Here is a 16,481-nt window from a genome sequence, read left to right as displayed (position 1 = left end):
TGTGTCCTGCAAGTTTTCTATTTTAAATAAGGAAGTGACACAGGCATCATGTATTATCACCCATTGCTCTGTTAATCACTCCATTTCCAACTTTCTCACAGAAAAAGATGTGCCACATCAAACAGACCTTCCTATGAGTGCACTGGACAGAAGTCTGGCTATTTATTGGCACACCTTCATCTCCATTATCAGATTTCTTTGTGTATAAGTAACCTGCTGGATTTGTGCTATCGCATAGCCACGTCCATTTAGCTAGACCTACTTCCACTTATTTCATATAATACTGAAGCTAAACTTGGTCATTTCCGCAGAACAGGTTCTATCTGAGCTTAAGGTTTCTCCCCAGCTTTCTTTGAGGGGAACGCATATTCACACGGCTTCCATTTGTGGGCCAATATAAACCAAAGATTGCAGTTCAAGACAAGGAAGTGTATATGTATGAATGAGAACCAACTGAAGGCAATTATTTCTATCGTTTGTTAATCACCCAACACAGAGTTTCTAGATAAGTTTACAACTAACTAACTGACTCCTGTGAAATTCCGTGTTGGAACAACCTCCCCCAAGCACCATCTTCCATAGGTGACCATTCAAGCAGGAACAGAAGTACTGAAAAGCAGTGCCTCCAACTCACCCTCCCAAAATGTGATAGCTGGTGGCATTAAAAGCTGCCGAGTGATTAAGGAGAATCAACAGAGAAACAGCATTCCCCCCCCCCCCCATGTACAGAGCATCCAAAGCTATTTCTGTGTCCAATCAGTGCCTCAACCCCGTAATGGATCCAGTATATCAGTTTCATCCAAAAGTGCCTGGGCCACCAGCTACTCAAGGCTATTGCCCATGAAGGAGATATTTGCTACTACTAATTGTTAAGACCTTCTGGGTTAGGGGTAGGTTTCTTTGGGAGTGTTGTTACCACCTCTTGTAAAAGAATTAACCACTAACCAGCAGTCCCTCCTTCCCTGCCAGCTCTTATAAGCCAAAAGGGACTTGGGTCCTTTTCTTCTTCTTTGGCGATCACTCATAGCTGAGTAAGATTGTCTTCCATAAACACAGTTTTGACAGTGAGTCCATAAGTGACTGTGGAGGCCAATTCTGGATCCACACATCCTTCCACAGTGGGGACATAGGTTTCCAGATGAGAGTTGATCGTGGTGAGGGTTTGCCAAATGTGCCTTCCTCTTAGCATGTTTCTCCCTTTCATCCTGAGTTCAAGCGTCTTCAAAGTCCATGATATCTTTGGTAAAGGCTGTTCTCCAGTTGGAGCGCTCACAGGCCAGTGTTTCCCAGTTGTCTGTGTTTATACTACATTTTTAAAGATTTGCCTTGAGAGAGTCTTTAAACCTCTTTTGTTGACCACCAGCATTACACTTTTCATTTTTAAGTTCAGAATAGAGTAGTTGCTTTGGAAGACAATATCCGGTATCTGAACAACATGACCAGTCCAACGAAGCTGATGTTGAAGAATCATTACTTTGACACTGGTGGTTGCACAGACCTGACTAGACACCTTGTCCACATCCTTCAACCGCATCAGCTGAAACCCATTCAACAAAACTGGACAAGACTGCACTCCGGACACCCAATTTGATTTGTTAAGTTACAGTCATAAGACCAACTGAAAGGGTCTAAAGTGCTAGGTGCCTCATTGGTACACACCACTTTTAAATACTTTGGAGTATATGTTACTAGGAACACTAACAAATAGTTTATAACCAACTATGGCCAAGTGTGGGCAAATGGTTTGAAAGACCTGTCATGTTGGAACTGCTTGATTTTCTTCTCCCTGTCTGATAGAATTGCCCTGACAAAAATGATAGTTGCGCCTAAGCAAACCTAACCTTTTTAAAGTTCTTCTCACAGAAATTCCTACCACTGTTTCAAATTCTGGCAAGCTAGACTGGAAAGTTTTGTGTTTTCCTATAGAAGGTCATAGACCTCCAAGGTTCTAAGGCGTAGAAAACTGAAGGATGGAGATTGGGGAATTCTCTTATTGAAATTATTCTATGAAGCTTACCAACTTTGGCATCTGCTATCCTGTATTAATCACTCAAGAGACAGACAATAGGTACAGACAGAGCATTCTTTATTGCAACAATCCAACCCACAACGCAGTCAATTAATCAAAAAAGAAATTGACGGTAGTTTAAAAGTGCGGGACAATAGACCGAAAACAATTTTGAAGGCCAGGAAGCATAGAAAGGAAACCTTAATGTTGAGTAACCTCCCTGTTATTCCTGATATATGAACATCACAATTCTATTCAAAGGACATACCGTAACAATAAAAGAAAACCATTTGGACAAGCCTCAAGACTTTTATATAAATGCTAAACCAATTCCCAGGGATGCTGACTGGACTGATGTGGTAGCAAAAGTCAGCAAATTTATCTGACAAAAGCATATTCTTCAACAAGGCACTAGGGATTTCACACCATTTGAAAACGTATGTCTCAATCTAGGTGAACAAGAGAAGGGGTTAATATCTACTTTGCGCAGTCTGTTAGATAAACTGGACACAGGATTTTAAAATACCTTTAAACGGTTGTGGGAATTAGATTGGAAGCCAGCTGGGTATCTCAGATGAATGTTCGGTTCCTATGTGGGGTAAAATGCCTTACAAAACCACTTTGGCTAAAAGAAATGCTTTTGAAAATAATACAAAAATGGTACCTAACACTGGTGAAAATTGCAAGAATGGGTAAGTCTCACCTAGGGAAGATGCAGGATTTAATAGCTCATAAACACATATGTAAGGGACTCTGGTGGCGCTGTGGGTTAAACCACAGAGCCTAGGACTTGCCGATCAGAAGGTTGGCGGTTCAAATCCCTGTGACGGGGTGAGCTCCCGTTGCTCGATCCCTGCTCCTGCCAACCTAGCAGTTCAAAAGCACGTCAAAGTGCAAGTAAATAAATAGGTACCACTCCAGCAGGAAGGTAAACGGTGTTTCCGTGCGCTGCTCTGGTTCGCCAGAAGTGGCTTAGTCATGCTGGCCACATGACCCGGAAGCTGTATGCCGGCTCCCTCGGCCAATAAAGCGAGATGAGCGCCACAACCCCAGAGTCGGCCACGACTGGACCTAATGATCAGGGGTCCCTTTACCATTTAACACATATGGAGTGGGATTGCAATAGGGTGGCAAGATTTTGGACAGAAGTGTTTCAGGACGTTGCTAAAATTCTGGGAAAGCCTGCAAACGACCGACCGCCCACCCCCCCAGAAACAGCTTTGCTAAGCATATTTGATGGAGATAATCAATATTTATTGTATGAACACTTAACTGGCTATTTACTAACAGCATTGGGGATAGTGGCTGCTAGAGGTTGAAAGAATGCCATGAGTCCATTTCAGTGGAGATAATCCCTTCTCAAACTAGCTTATTTATTTCATGCCTTTCTTATTAGGTGAATTGTGATGAGGGGTGGCTATGGTTTGGTTGGGCTTATTGTGAATTCTTGTCTTTCTGTTCATATATGTAAATTTTAATAATAATTTCGAAAAGCATGAGGGGGAAAAAACACCAGGATAGTGAAAGACAAAAGTGAAACGAAATGAAATATGGCAAGAACATTGGTCCAGAAAACATGACAGAAGAAAGGTCACATTTAAAGTGTTTGACCAAAGCTTTCCCAACACAGCCATACTTCTAGAACAGGAGTAGCGCATCTCTTGGCAGATGCACACCATACATTTAAAGCATATTCACTGCACATTTAAACCGCATGACTCCCCACCCCAAATCCTGGGAACCGTAGTTTCTCCATTTCGGAACTACAATTCCCAGCACCCTTAACAAATTATAGTTCTCAGGATTCTTTGGGGTGTGCTTTAAATGTGTGTTGAATGTTAAGCCATGGTTCTGCCACCGCTTAGAGATTTCCTTATAACCAAGCATTATATAAATTTTGTTTAACAACTGTTCTGTCTAGCTAAAGCAAAATTTGGCTGACATTGATTATGGGGTTGGGGGAATGGTAGCTGGTTTTGACCTATAAATCCTTAAACGGCTCAGGACCGCAATACCTCAAGAAGCGCCTCTTTCCATAGGAACCTGCCTGGTCCCTGAGATCATCTTCTGAGGCCCTCCTTCGTGTGCCTCCTCCTCGAGAGGTCCAGAGGGTGGCAACATGAGAACAGGCCTTCTCTGCAGTGGCTCCCTGTCTGTAGAATGCTCTCCCCAGGGAAGTTCGCTTGGTGCCTTCATTACACACCTTTAGGCACCAGGCAAAAACGTTCCTTTTTAACCAGGCCTTTGGTTAATTTGATTGACATCCTATGCCCTTTTAAAATGTGAGGGGGTTTTTTGGAGGGGGGGTTATAGGGTTGTTGTTTTCATTTTGATTATGTATTTTGTGGTTATATACCGTATTTTTCCATCTATAAGACACCCCCAAGAAAACACCCCTCAGCACTACCCGTGTATAAAACAAGCCCCAATTTTAAACCTAATTTTTTGGTTAAAAAAAAACCCTAGTCTTATAGACAGAAAAATACGGTAGTTTTTATTTTATTCTGTGAACCGCCCTGAGACCTGCGGGTATAGGACAGTATATAAATTTAATAATAATAATAATAATAGCTACATTGAGCATGTTCCTACAATATAGTTTCTTCCACCCAACACCTCCCCGTCCTTCTGTTTGTGATGTCACATTGCTCTTGTGATGTCTGGAATTCATAGCAAGGGCTGGAAAAAGCCTCTGGCACAGAAAGAGAAACAAACATGTTTGCTGTGCTCCACTGGGTGGTAGCTACATTCCTAACAAACATTTTTGAACAGGAAAAGAGGAATAAATATGCCTGTGAATACCTCTCCTCCAAACTTGCTGCCACTCCCCACGAACCAGAAAGCAAGTAAGAGAATCTTCGGTTCAGGCACCAGGTGGGTGACAAGATCTAAGCTGAACTTGCCACCGCTGGTCATTTATCAGAAATTAAGCAGCTGCGATAAGGAGGAAGACATATGTCAGGTGTTCCAAAAGCTTTCTGCACTTTGTGGCAATTTGCAAGACCCTCTGAGAGAGCTGCTTCTTCGGTGTGCTTATGAAGACCAGGAAAAAAGTACGTGCAGACTATATTTGGCATCACTGGAAATAAGAGTTGCTGGTCCTAATGTCCACACGCCAGGCTGTTTTTAAGGGAAAAGGTTAAAGGAGCGGGTTTAAAGAAGAGGAATATGAAAATATTTACTGAAATGAAAACTTGGAGATATATAACTGTCAGTATTACTAAAATGGGAACAGAGATTGACAGTGTTTAAATAGCCTTTGGACAGGAAAGGTACAGCTGTGCTGGTAGGAAGCTTAGAACTAAACAATATTTATTACCTAAATACGAGACCTTTAGGTTGAAGGGGATGCATGCCACAGGCAAATATTATTAAACCACATTTCCACATATTAATATAGCAATTATGTGGCTGGTTCAGAAAATGAACGCCTAGAGTCACAATTTCTTAGCAGCTACAGCCTGAAACGGTGTGTCTGCTCTTTCACAAGGCAGAGGATAATGAAGGCCAGAAATGGCTTTAATAGTACTTTGCAGAAGATTAAAGAAGTGTCTGAAGTGGGATAAAGAAAGGATTGTATTTCAATAAAATTAATCCTCCCTAGATAAAGAAAACTTCAACACTGTCCATCTGGAAAAAAATCAATTCATTATTTTGGGAGACAGGCATGTTTAATTTGCTGGAGACTTTATGAGGTAACATACAGAAGGGTGGGGGGCGGGATGAAAAGAGATTGAAAATGAAATCTCGCATATTCCTGGACAGAAAAACAAATAACAAGAAGCATTCAAGCTGTGCAGCTTTGATTTAAACAATGTTCATGGTAGCTTGCCATGATAATTCCTTCCCCATTATGATATTTGTTAAGTTAAAAGATATATTGCCTTCCCATCCCTCCCCAATATAAAATATGCACCACCTCCAAAAGTACTATCACATCATTATAAGCATTTTGCTACCCTAAGACAATGGTCTTGTCTATTTTTGCTTCTAATCCTATATACACTTCCCTGGGAGTAAGTGCCACTGAAATCAATAAGACTTATTTTTGGGTAAATTTCCATAAGATTCAACTGTAAGTCATTTTACCCAATAACAGTGCTAGATGCTTCTTTCACATTTATAATAGGTGGTCTTTAAAATTTAAAACAGTTTAAAAATACAAAACCATACAATTTAATGACAGCTTACAATGAAACAGAATTTTACTGCAAAGCAGTGAGCCTGCATAAACCTACTGGCACAGTTCAGTGCAGTTGTGCAATGAAAGTCAAAAGAACCCCATGAATGAGATGGAAAACAGTTTCATTTGAATTCATCATCTGCTTTGTGGGCCATAAGGAAGGGTCAAATGCAGGCTATCAACTATAGCGTACAAGTCAGTACAGATCCAATCAATTTTGCAAGCATAGTGCTGAGCAAATTGTTCGCGGTGGACAGTTGAGTAGTCTAAATCAGGCTTCCTCAACCTAAGGCCTCCAGATGTTTTTGAAACTACAATTCCCATCATCCCTGACCACTGGTTCTGCTAGCTAGGGATCATGGGAGTTGTAGGTAAAAAACATCTAGAGGGCCAAGGTTGAGGAAGCCTGGTGTAAATTCTCCTAATGTGGGCCAGAGTGTAAAAGACTCCTGACCCCTTGAAACAGCTCCACTGGACAGCTCCTTGCTGATGCAATGGAGGCAGAGAAAAAGAAGAAGAGTTTGGATTTGATATCCCGCTTTATCACTACCCGAAGGAGTCTCAAAGCGGCTAATATTCTCCTTTCCCTCCTCCCCCACAACAAACACTCTGTGAGGTGAGTGGGGCTGAGAGACTTCAAAGAAGTGTGACTAGCCCAAGGTCACCCAGCAGCTGCATGTGGAGGAGCGGAGACGCGAACCCGGTTCCCCAGGTTACGAGTCTATCTCTCTTAACCACTACACCACACTGGCTTTCACGCCCTACACTGCCATGGAATGGGTATTCAAAGAGACTCTGGCCTGTATTCGGCCGGACTCCTTCTAAGTTTTCCATCAACATCACTTTAGTTGCTGTCTCATGTGTTTCATTGTCATCAGTTCCCCACAGAACCAGGAAGCGTGTTCTGGCTCCACTTCATGAGAGGGGATGCTCAGAAGAAATGGTGTCCATAGCCACAGTCAGGCATAGCCTAACTTGGCCCTCCAGATGTTTTAGAACTACAATTCCCATCATCTCTGACCACTGGTCCTGTTAGCTGGGGATGATGGGAGTTGTAGTCCCAAAACATCTGAAGGGCCGAGTTTGGCCATGCCTGGCCAGTCATTTCTCCATTCCAGAGATCCACTAGGGCTTCAACAGAATCACCTGCCGAGGCAACAGGAAACTCCCCATGAGCAATCAGGAAGCCATCTGGATCCCTCAGCCTCCTGGAGTGGATCATCTTAATCGGTCCCCCACCACTGCAGAGGCTCCACCAGGTAGTGTGATCTGACCATGACAAAAGAACTATAGAAAGTTCCTCCACTCGTAAGACCACCACTATCCAAGCCAGTGAGGAAAACCAAGTCCAGAGTGTGCCCTGCAGCATGGGTAGAGCCAAAAATTACTGGGACAGACCCATGGTTGTCATGGCTGACATGAAATCCTGAGCCACTCCTGACAAGGGAGCCCCAGCGTGAATGTTAAAGTCCTCCAGCACAGACCTGTGGATAACTGGGGGGGGGGGGGTGCCAAGAGCTTGGTGCTCCTGAAGAAATATCTGATTATGGGACGGCTAGCTAGTGAACTGTTGTGGCTAATGACAAAGATGGTTGTACCCGAGTATTTTGGGAGCTAGCCCTATATCCAGTCTGATCTGTAGGAAGGTAAGGATGTATGGAAGACCTTCTTCTCCCTACACTGTCGTTGGAAGGCCACCTCTGTCGTTTGAGAAATCTTGTATGGGGACAATCTATGGGAGGCCAAAATGAACTTCTGCAAAGAGGTACTTCGATTCAATGTCTACATCCACTGCTGCCAGTCAGGAGCTGGATGGAAGATGAGCTGCTGGACCAGAAGACCAGTTGCTTGGGCAACCTCCAGGGAGGAATTATGCTAAGGCATCTGAGTTTGTAAAACCATGGGAGAGGAGGAAGACTCATGCTCATTGGGTCTGCACCCAACACAGCTTCTTATAAATTGGTGGCATGGGGGGGGTGGAGATGTACAGAACTCTCTGGGACACCACACCAATATATGTGTCCATACCCTCCAACATTTCTCTGATGAAAATAGGGATGTCCTATTCATCATCAACAATAAATTTATTGATAACCTGCCTATCTGACTGGGTTGCCCCAGCCACTCATAATAAAACATTAAACATTAAAAAAAACCTTCCTTATACAGAGCTGTTTTCAGATGTGTTCTAAAGTTATATCCTTAGCTCAGGGGTTGCATAACTCCATACCCTCCAACAGTTCTCTGATGAAAATACAGACGTCCTAAGGACAAGCAGGACATTCCAGGATCGAATTAGAAACCGGGATGGCTTCTGTAAATCTGTGTCTCTCCCTGGAAACTACGGACATTTGGATGGTCTGTGTGTCCTCCTTCTCCACTTCCTGATTCTGGAAACATGAGAAGAGCCTTGGCATCCTTTTGTTGCTGCATGTGGCAAAAAGATCAGCCTCTGGTATCTCCCAACACCATGTGATCTGCTGGAAGTTCTGAGGGTTCAGAGACCATTCTCCCTGATCAGATGAAGTTAGTTGCTGTTAAAGGTACAGCAGCAGGAGCAGTAAAATAAAATAAAAATGCAACAAACCCCATTCTAATACTGTATAAAGGTAAAGGTAAAGGTACCCCTGCCCGTACGGGCCAGTCTTGACAGACTCTAGGGTTGTGCGCCCATCTCACTCAAGAGGCCGGGGGCCAGCGCTGTCCGGAGACACTTCCGGGTCACGTGGCCAGCGTGACATCGCTGCTCTGGCGAGCCAGAGCCGCACACGGAAACGCCGTTTACCTTCCCGCTAGTAAGCGGTCCCTATTTATCTACTTGCACCCGGAGGTGCTTTCAAACTGCTAGGTTGGCAGGCGCTGGGACCGAGCAACGGGAGCGCACCCCGCCGTGGGGATTCGAACCGCCGACCTTTCGATCGGCAAGCCCTAGGCGCTGAGGCTTTTACCCACAGCGCCACCCGCGTCCCTAATACTGTATACTTAAAGCAATAAACAATTCTTGTTTTCCACCCCTCCCTCTTCAGGTTACAAGGTCTCCTACTTTGACACATTCGAAACAGCTAGCGACCTACTGCAAGGGGCATACTATTCACCAGAGCCAGATCACATGCCCCTAACAAAAAGATTTCTTTCCAACAAGATTGCCAAGGAACACAAAGCCTTTGGAGTGTACAGACACGATGCTCCACTGGCAACCATAATTGCAAGGTAGGATATTATACAAAAGTGTTTCTTTTTTCTTTTTGAATGCATCTATTGTATAACTTCTTTTTTGTTTAGGGATACTTGTATCCTCTACTTTCTTTTTGTGGGGGAAATGTTCCCCACCCCAAATCTCTAATAATATAGGTGCACACTCAGTTTCTAGCTAGAAAGCCCATCACATTGCATAAACACAAAGGTTTCCCTGCCACCAGATCTCCTGATGTGGAGACTGCAATGGAAAGGTGACTGTATCCCCACTGCCTGCTTCCCCCTTGGAACAGAACAACGAAGTTATTCCAGGATTATTTTGCTATATGGCCACAGTTCATTCTCGTTTTGCTGCTTCTCCAGTGACCAAAGGCTATGTCGATACAGGGTTTATAAACACATAACATCTATCAGTACACCAAGAGGTGTTTATGGCTTTAACTGTCTGGAAGACGTATGCAACAAGGCGATTAAAATGGAGTGCTCCGATTTTTTAATGGTTGGGACATAAAGACGAGGAATTTCTGCAAGCATTTGCATGTCAGTAGGATCGCACCTGGAAATGAACACTGTTGCACTATTGTAATCGAGAGCACAAACCCTTAAAAAAAAAAAGACGAGACTGCTGATCAGCTATTTAGCAAGGAAAGAGTAAGGGAGTCAAATCTAGCCCCATTCCCTTCTTGACCAGCTTCTCTATCTGCAGCTTGTTCACCAGCTAGAAATAAGTAAGAAAAATAAGCTAGGGTTTGTGGTGGATGGTGCCACAATCATAAACTAGGGTTTGTGGCAAATGGCGTCACATGCTTCAGTGCCACCCCTGAAGGATAGTGGTTGCCCTGATCTGTTTTTCCCTCGACTTGTTGCCTCCAGCATATGTATCACTGAGGGCAAGGGGAGTTGGATTCCCACTGCTTTATGGTGGTCGCCCTGGGAGGAGGAACAGCCAGCGGAATTCCAAATCTCTTGCACAACTTCAGCCTCTCTCTCCTCCTGCTCCCCCAGGCAATTTAACAACTAATAAAGGGTAAAGGGACCCCTGACCATTAGGTCCAGTCGTGGCTGACTCTGGGGTTGCAGCGCTCATCTCACTTTATTGGCTGAGGGAGCCGGCGTACAGCTTCCGGGTCATGTGGCCAGCATGACTAAGCCGCTTCTGGTGAGCCAGAACAGCGTACGGAAACGCCATTTACCTTCCCGCCGGAGTGGTACCTATTTATCTACTTGCACTTCATGCTTTCGAACTGCTAGGTTGGCAGGAGCAGGGACCGTGCAACGGGAGCTCACCCCATCGCGGGGATTCGAACTGCCGACCTTCTGATCGGCAAGCCTTAGGCTCTGTGGTTTAACCCACAGCGCCACCCACATCCCTTTAACAACTAGTAGCATTGTCCAAACAAGAGAGGGCTACCAGCCCTTGAGTGTGTCCCAAAACCAATGTGACCCATAAATCCAATTGAGCAGCTTATTCCAAGGAGCTCATGCAATAGAGAAAGGAGGAGAAATCGCAGGCATGCAGATCAAAAGGTATTGCACTAGGCAAAACATAACAGAACACACCTAATTCTCAATAGTCGCCTCGGGCGCTGGCAGCTTCTGGCATCATTGCCAGTTGAGGGGCTCAAGAGGGACAACTGTTACGGGGACCCTATTGATATTTAAGGCCTCTTGTGCCCAGGTGGCTTTGAGTGACAGGTTGCTAAATCCAGCCAATCCAATGATGGCCACGTATTTCAGGGAAGGGATCTTAACACCTTTGGGAAATTGGGAGATTGAGTCCAAGTGCTTCAACAGCAACCTTTCCTTCTGTGTGTGCTTTGGGATGTTGGCAGGAACAACATGACCTTTCTGCCTGGGTATTATGGAGGATGAGAGACAATGGGCAATCTTAAAGTGAGAGGAGGAGGCGAGAGTTGCAGCAAAAGTTTGTGTGCAGTTGCAACAAATAATTTCAGTACTGAGTCCACAGACAAAAAAATGTCAGAGAGATGTTGCTTCATTGATACCACTATCTGATTTGTTCATTTAAGAGAGTGACAGAGACAGAACCACTTATTTATTTTGCTTCTTTTCACATTACAAACCCATTCATTTTTGTCCCATATTGGTCTTATTACTGGTTCTGCTCCTACTAGCACCTTAAAAAGGTAAAGGGACCCCTGACCATTAGGTCCAGTCGTGACCGACTCTGAGGTTGCGGCGCTCATCTTGGTTTACTGGCCGAGGGAGCCAGCATACAGCTTCTGGGTCATGTGGCCAGCATGACTAAGCCGCTTCTGGTGAACCAGAGCAGCGCACGGAAATGCCGTTTACCTTCCCGCCAGAGTGGTACCTATTTATCTACTTGCACTTTCGAACTGCTAGGTTGGCAGGAGCAGGGACCAAGCAACGGGAGCTCACCCCATTGCGGGGATTCGAACCGCCAACCTTCTGATCAGCAAGTCCTAGGCTCTGTGGTTTAACCCACAGCACCACCCGCATCCCTTAAACTCACAGAAATTTGACAAAGCAGAGCAGTTATGAAAATATTTAGGAAAAGTTTCACCTGGTCTCTACACCAGGAAAAGCTTTACTTGTTCACTTATCTTTATTTGTATATCAAGCTGCTGTAAAAGGCGCATGAACAGGGTCAGTAAAAACTTGGCAATCTGCCACAATAATCCTTTCTTACAGAAAAAAAATGTGTTTTACCCATTGTTTTCACACCACCTTTCAAAGAATCAGGGGTGAATGCTATTAGCATATTTTCCTCTGTTTCCTCCCAACCAAGAAATAAGGATCAGGAACTCGGCTTATTCTGGCTTGCTTCTAATATTTGCGTTATTTCTGTAGTAGATGCTCTTGTTCCTGAAGGGAACTTACTGTCTCTTATGTTCTTAAATGCTATAAATTTAGGATTTGGCCCAGTCACAGGGTATGAAAAACTTATACATTCAGCCACTGAAGGTACTTGTCTGGCAGATAGTTAAAATGCCTTTTGTTAAAACTCTGAAAAGTATCTCTACCTGTGAAAATTTGAGACTCCAAAATATGAAAAGTTAAAACAAATGGCCAGGAAAAAATCAGGTCACACTTTTCTTATGCAATGTTCTCTCCGGAGCAGAACACCGTGTGCAATTTATACTTGTCAAAACACTGAAAGTTGTGGAACAAAATAATATCCCAACTACCACACTCTAGGGTATTTTTTTTCTCGTTACACAAAAAGAACAATTGGTCTCAACTGAGGTGTAGTTTTATGAGTGGGGCACCGTATCCAATGGAATGGCTAACAGCACATGTGGCTCTAAATATCTGTTCTATGCCAAGGGGTGGGGGGAAGTCTGCTACACTAAGAAATGTGGGTAAGCTCCCATCAGCCCCAGGCAGAATGGCAAATGTCAGGGATGATTGGAGCTGTAGTCTCACAACATCTGGAGGACCACAGGTTCTCCCATCCCAGTTCTAAGCCAATCCAATTGTGCCTTCAGCTTGTATCAGGGTTTCCCAAACTTGGGTCTCCAGCTGTTTCTGGACTACAACTCCTATCATCCCTAGCTAACAGGACCAGCGGTTAGGGATGATGGGAATTGTTGTCCAAAAACTGCTGTAGAATCGCCGACTTGGATTATTCTCTGTTTTGTCGTATGTAGTATGGCAGGTGTGGGAGCAGAAAAATGATTTTGCTTATCCCTATGCTAGGTTTCCCCCCCACCCAACTGCAAACTAAAAGCCAATCTTCATCATCTTGGCTGTAATATCTGCTGAACCAGTTGCAACTCCTGCAGTGCAAACCAGGAGTGTTTACAGAATGAAACTCTTCACCTAAACCTTTTCCCTCTTCCTCTTCTCCTCCATCTCCCTCCCTCCCCCCGCCCCTTACACACACACATTTCCCATTGGCTTTTGTTGTTTAAAAAAACCAAAGCCTTATTTTCCCAGCTTTACAGTGAGAGATGTTTCTATTTGTTTCTATTTGTCCTGGAATTAAATTTAAAGACCAAAGATGGACACAAATGCCTGCCGCGGTTTGCAAAAGGACTGTATTAACCCACGACACTGAGAGAGTGTCACATAACATAGCAAAACGCACAGAACTGTTATAAGGTTCCAAAGTATTTGTAAGCAAATGTTTTAATTCAAATTTTCCGCTAACACGAATGCTACGTTCTCTCCCCCCTGCTTCGCAATAGATGGACACCAAATAGCATGTCGGCCCACTATGACAGACAATCAGTTATTCAAGAGCTTAAAAAGTTTGGGGACATTGAATCAGTGACCCCTTTCGGAAGACAAACAGTCATCGTCGTATTCAGAGAAATCCGCTCCGCATGCAAAGCAGTGAGCGCTTTCCCACCTGAGTGCCCAGAGGGAGGAATACGATGTTTCTGGCACCACAAATTCATGTCCAAATACAAAAGACGGAAATTCCCAAAAATGAGAAGCTTGACAATGTTAGGAGCGAAGGTGCCACCTGCACGTTAAAGGGATTACGCTCGTCCCTGTTAAGGCACAACGTGGATATGTATTCAAAGGATTCGTTGAATGAAAGTTAAGTCTTCTGGTAAGAGGAACGGAACTATTCTACAGACATTTCTTTCTGCGCAGTTGGCAAGAGATCAGAGCTTGGACTTCTGAAAGAAGCTCATTATGGCGTTCATGCACTCATCGGACAGCCATCTTCCTTTGAGACATTCGCACTCTTGGGAGTTAACTTCATGGAGCTTCTCCTTCTCCATGCTTCGCATCAACTGCTTGGAGACTGCCAAACTCTGGAGAGAGAAATAAATAAATAAAAATTCCATCGTTAAGTGTGGAATGTGCAATTCCAAGCCACAAAATCCCAAATCTGGCTGGTAATACAAATTTGGGGGTTGGGATGGGTGCAGGGTACAATGGATTAGTGTGAAGGGGGCTCCTATATTTCTCTCTACCCAACAGCAGCTTTCCCCTGAAAGAAGCTAGTGGATAAAAAAGGGTTGATTGCTTCCCTCCCAGTGCCTCCAAGTTAAGGTCACCCGGCAAACCTGTGTTAGGATCACACGTTTGCTGAGGTTCCAACCTAAGGCTGCAGGCATAAGGTAGCAAAAAGGTTGCACGTGCGAATGGAAATGGTTTATTGAATATTTACAGATAAACCGTAAACAGATAAGAACATTAGCAGGATTATTGTAATAACCTGCTGTTCAATAAGAGTAAATATTTAAATTAGATGAATAAATGAGCAAACTAAATTAATCTGTATATGCAGAAGGTATTAAAAATAAATTTAAGGAACCGCAGAAAGAGGAGGAAGGACGCCAAGTTTTGAAATATTAAAATGATTGTAAAATTAGTGAAATGTATAAACCTGAAAAGTATAATTTAAAAAAAAAAGTTTGTGCTTTAAGCAGATTATAGTGCAGTATGAAAAAACGGCACAGGAAATTCTCTTGTTTAAAAAGGACCAAGAGTACCGCCACGAGTGTCTTTGTTAGCATATACAAGATGAAAAGCAGGTAAGGTTGATAATGCTGATCTTGCCATGCTTTTCTGCTGAGTGGTCCTCCAGATTTTGCACAGTACAGAAAGCTCACCAGAGTTAAACCTGCCGAACGGCATTTAGTGTCAATGGTATCCTCAGTAAGAAACCAATACCCTGAATCTACAAACAGATGGAAGAAGAACTTCATAGATGGTACTATTAGTTGGAGTCAAACAGATCTGTCAGTGTCTGATGGTTTCTGGATTGGTTGGAGACAGAGAAATATGCAAACCAGGATAATATCCAAAATCACCGCTTACATCAATACTTGTTAAAACTGACTCTGCTATAAGTGGGCCATTTTGAAGTTGCTGTTACTGTATACATTTTTCTTCTAGAACTCCCAAAGCAGAGAGAAAATAATATGGCTTAAGGGATTTTTTTTAAAAAAAAGAAAAGTGGGAAATAAAACACGTTCAGGCTATTTTTTCCTGATCCGATTCTTTTATTCTGAGCACATAATCCCCAGATGAACTAAGCACATGCATTTCACACTGAAGTGCAATATTGTGTAATTCGTACTTTCACATTTTTAGAGGATTTTAACCATATGAATTAGAAAACTAAATCAATAAGGCTATAAAAATTGCCCTCTGTGACAAGAGAAAGATGTTAATGACCACTAAAGTTTTTTTAAGTGATGTAGCCAATCAATAGATCATAGAAAAGCAGGTGAAACTGACAGATGAAAGCCAGAGTTTAATAATTACTGTTGTATCTCCACTGCCTGACAGAAGGCCCACAAAAAAACCTCACAAAGGATTTGAAAAGGTCAAAGATAGACATGTGTCTGAAAGAACAGCCCCCATCCACCCCCAAAAAATTATCAATAAAAGGCCAAAAGAGAAAGAAAACAACAAACACAAAGCCAAACAGTCAAAACAGCCATGTGAATATTATTTTTTTACATCACTGTAAAACATTAACAGGCCTTTAGAGATGTTTCAGGATTTTATGGGCAAGTTTTCTCAGAATATAGTTTTTTTGGTCAAATTTTAAATATGCTTATTAATTATTATATTTTAATATTTAGGTCAAAGTCCAAGTGTTAGCTGAAATCCTTTTTTCCTTCTTACTCCCTTAATATGAGTAGATTTATGTTGTTGTTTTGCTGAATAAATGTTTCTTTGGAGCAACATAAATCTTTTGCCACACGCATAGCCTTGAGGAGGTCAAGGTCAAATTACATTGCAAGTTATTTATAACTTATTTATTAAAAGATTTATAGCCCGCCTTTCATTATTATTTCCCACATTTCTGGACAGAGTAATGTTGGATCTATGAAAGTCCTATGTGGTAGGTTGGAAAACTATCTGAATTAAATATCTGAATTAAACTATCTGAATTAAATATCAAAGCTGTACATCGGCTGGTCTCAAAACCCCCCCCCCCTCTTTTGTGCATTTCCAACAGCTGTTTTGCAGATAAATAAAAAGGCAGAGCAGAGACAACAGCAGAAAAGCCATTATTTGCTCAGTCTCAATTTCCCTATTTAAAACAGAAACAATACTAACCTCCAAGCATGATTTGCTCACTACCATGAGCTTAAGAATAGTTTATCTACAAGCAGGACCTGCAACAAAATGTTACAG

At 42.9% G+C, this 16,481-nt stretch overlaps 2 protein-coding genes across 6 annotated transcripts in view; one reads left to right on the top strand and one right to left on the bottom strand.

Annotated features, from left to right (window-relative positions):
• Positions 1–7,938: 7,938 nt before the first annotated feature.
• Positions 7,939–13,850, top strand: LOC114600940 (testis expressed protein 56-like). The gene is made up of 3 exons (XM_077932628.1): positions 7,939–7,991; positions 9,180–9,401; positions 13,559–13,850. The coding sequence occupies exons 1-3, from the start codon at positions 7,939–7,941 to the stop codon at positions 13,848–13,850; spliced, it is 567 nt and encodes a 188-aa protein (XP_077788754.1).
• Positions 13,392–16,481, bottom strand: part of LOC114600939 (enoyl-CoA delta isomerase 2) — a 36,007-nt gene continuing 32,917 nt past the window's right edge. For all 5 annotated transcript variants that reach the window (XM_028737823.2, XM_028737824.2, XM_028737822.2 and 2 more), the window contains exon 10: positions 13,392–14,137. In XM_028737823.2, the coding sequence (XP_028593656.2) occupies positions 13,985–14,137 (153 nt within the window). In that variant the 3' untranslated portion in view covers positions 13,392–13,984. The remainder of the gene's footprint in view (positions 14,138–16,481) is intronic.

This window comes from Podarcis muralis, chromosome 8 (genome assembly GCF_964188315.1).
Source record: "Podarcis muralis chromosome 8, rPodMur119.hap1.1, whole genome shotgun sequence".
NCBI classification, from domain to species: domain Eukaryota; kingdom Metazoa; phylum Chordata; class Lepidosauria; order Squamata; family Lacertidae; genus Podarcis; species Podarcis muralis.
The sequence above is the reverse complement of the archived record's forward strand: the minus strand, read 5'-3'. Positions and strand labels throughout refer to the sequence as shown.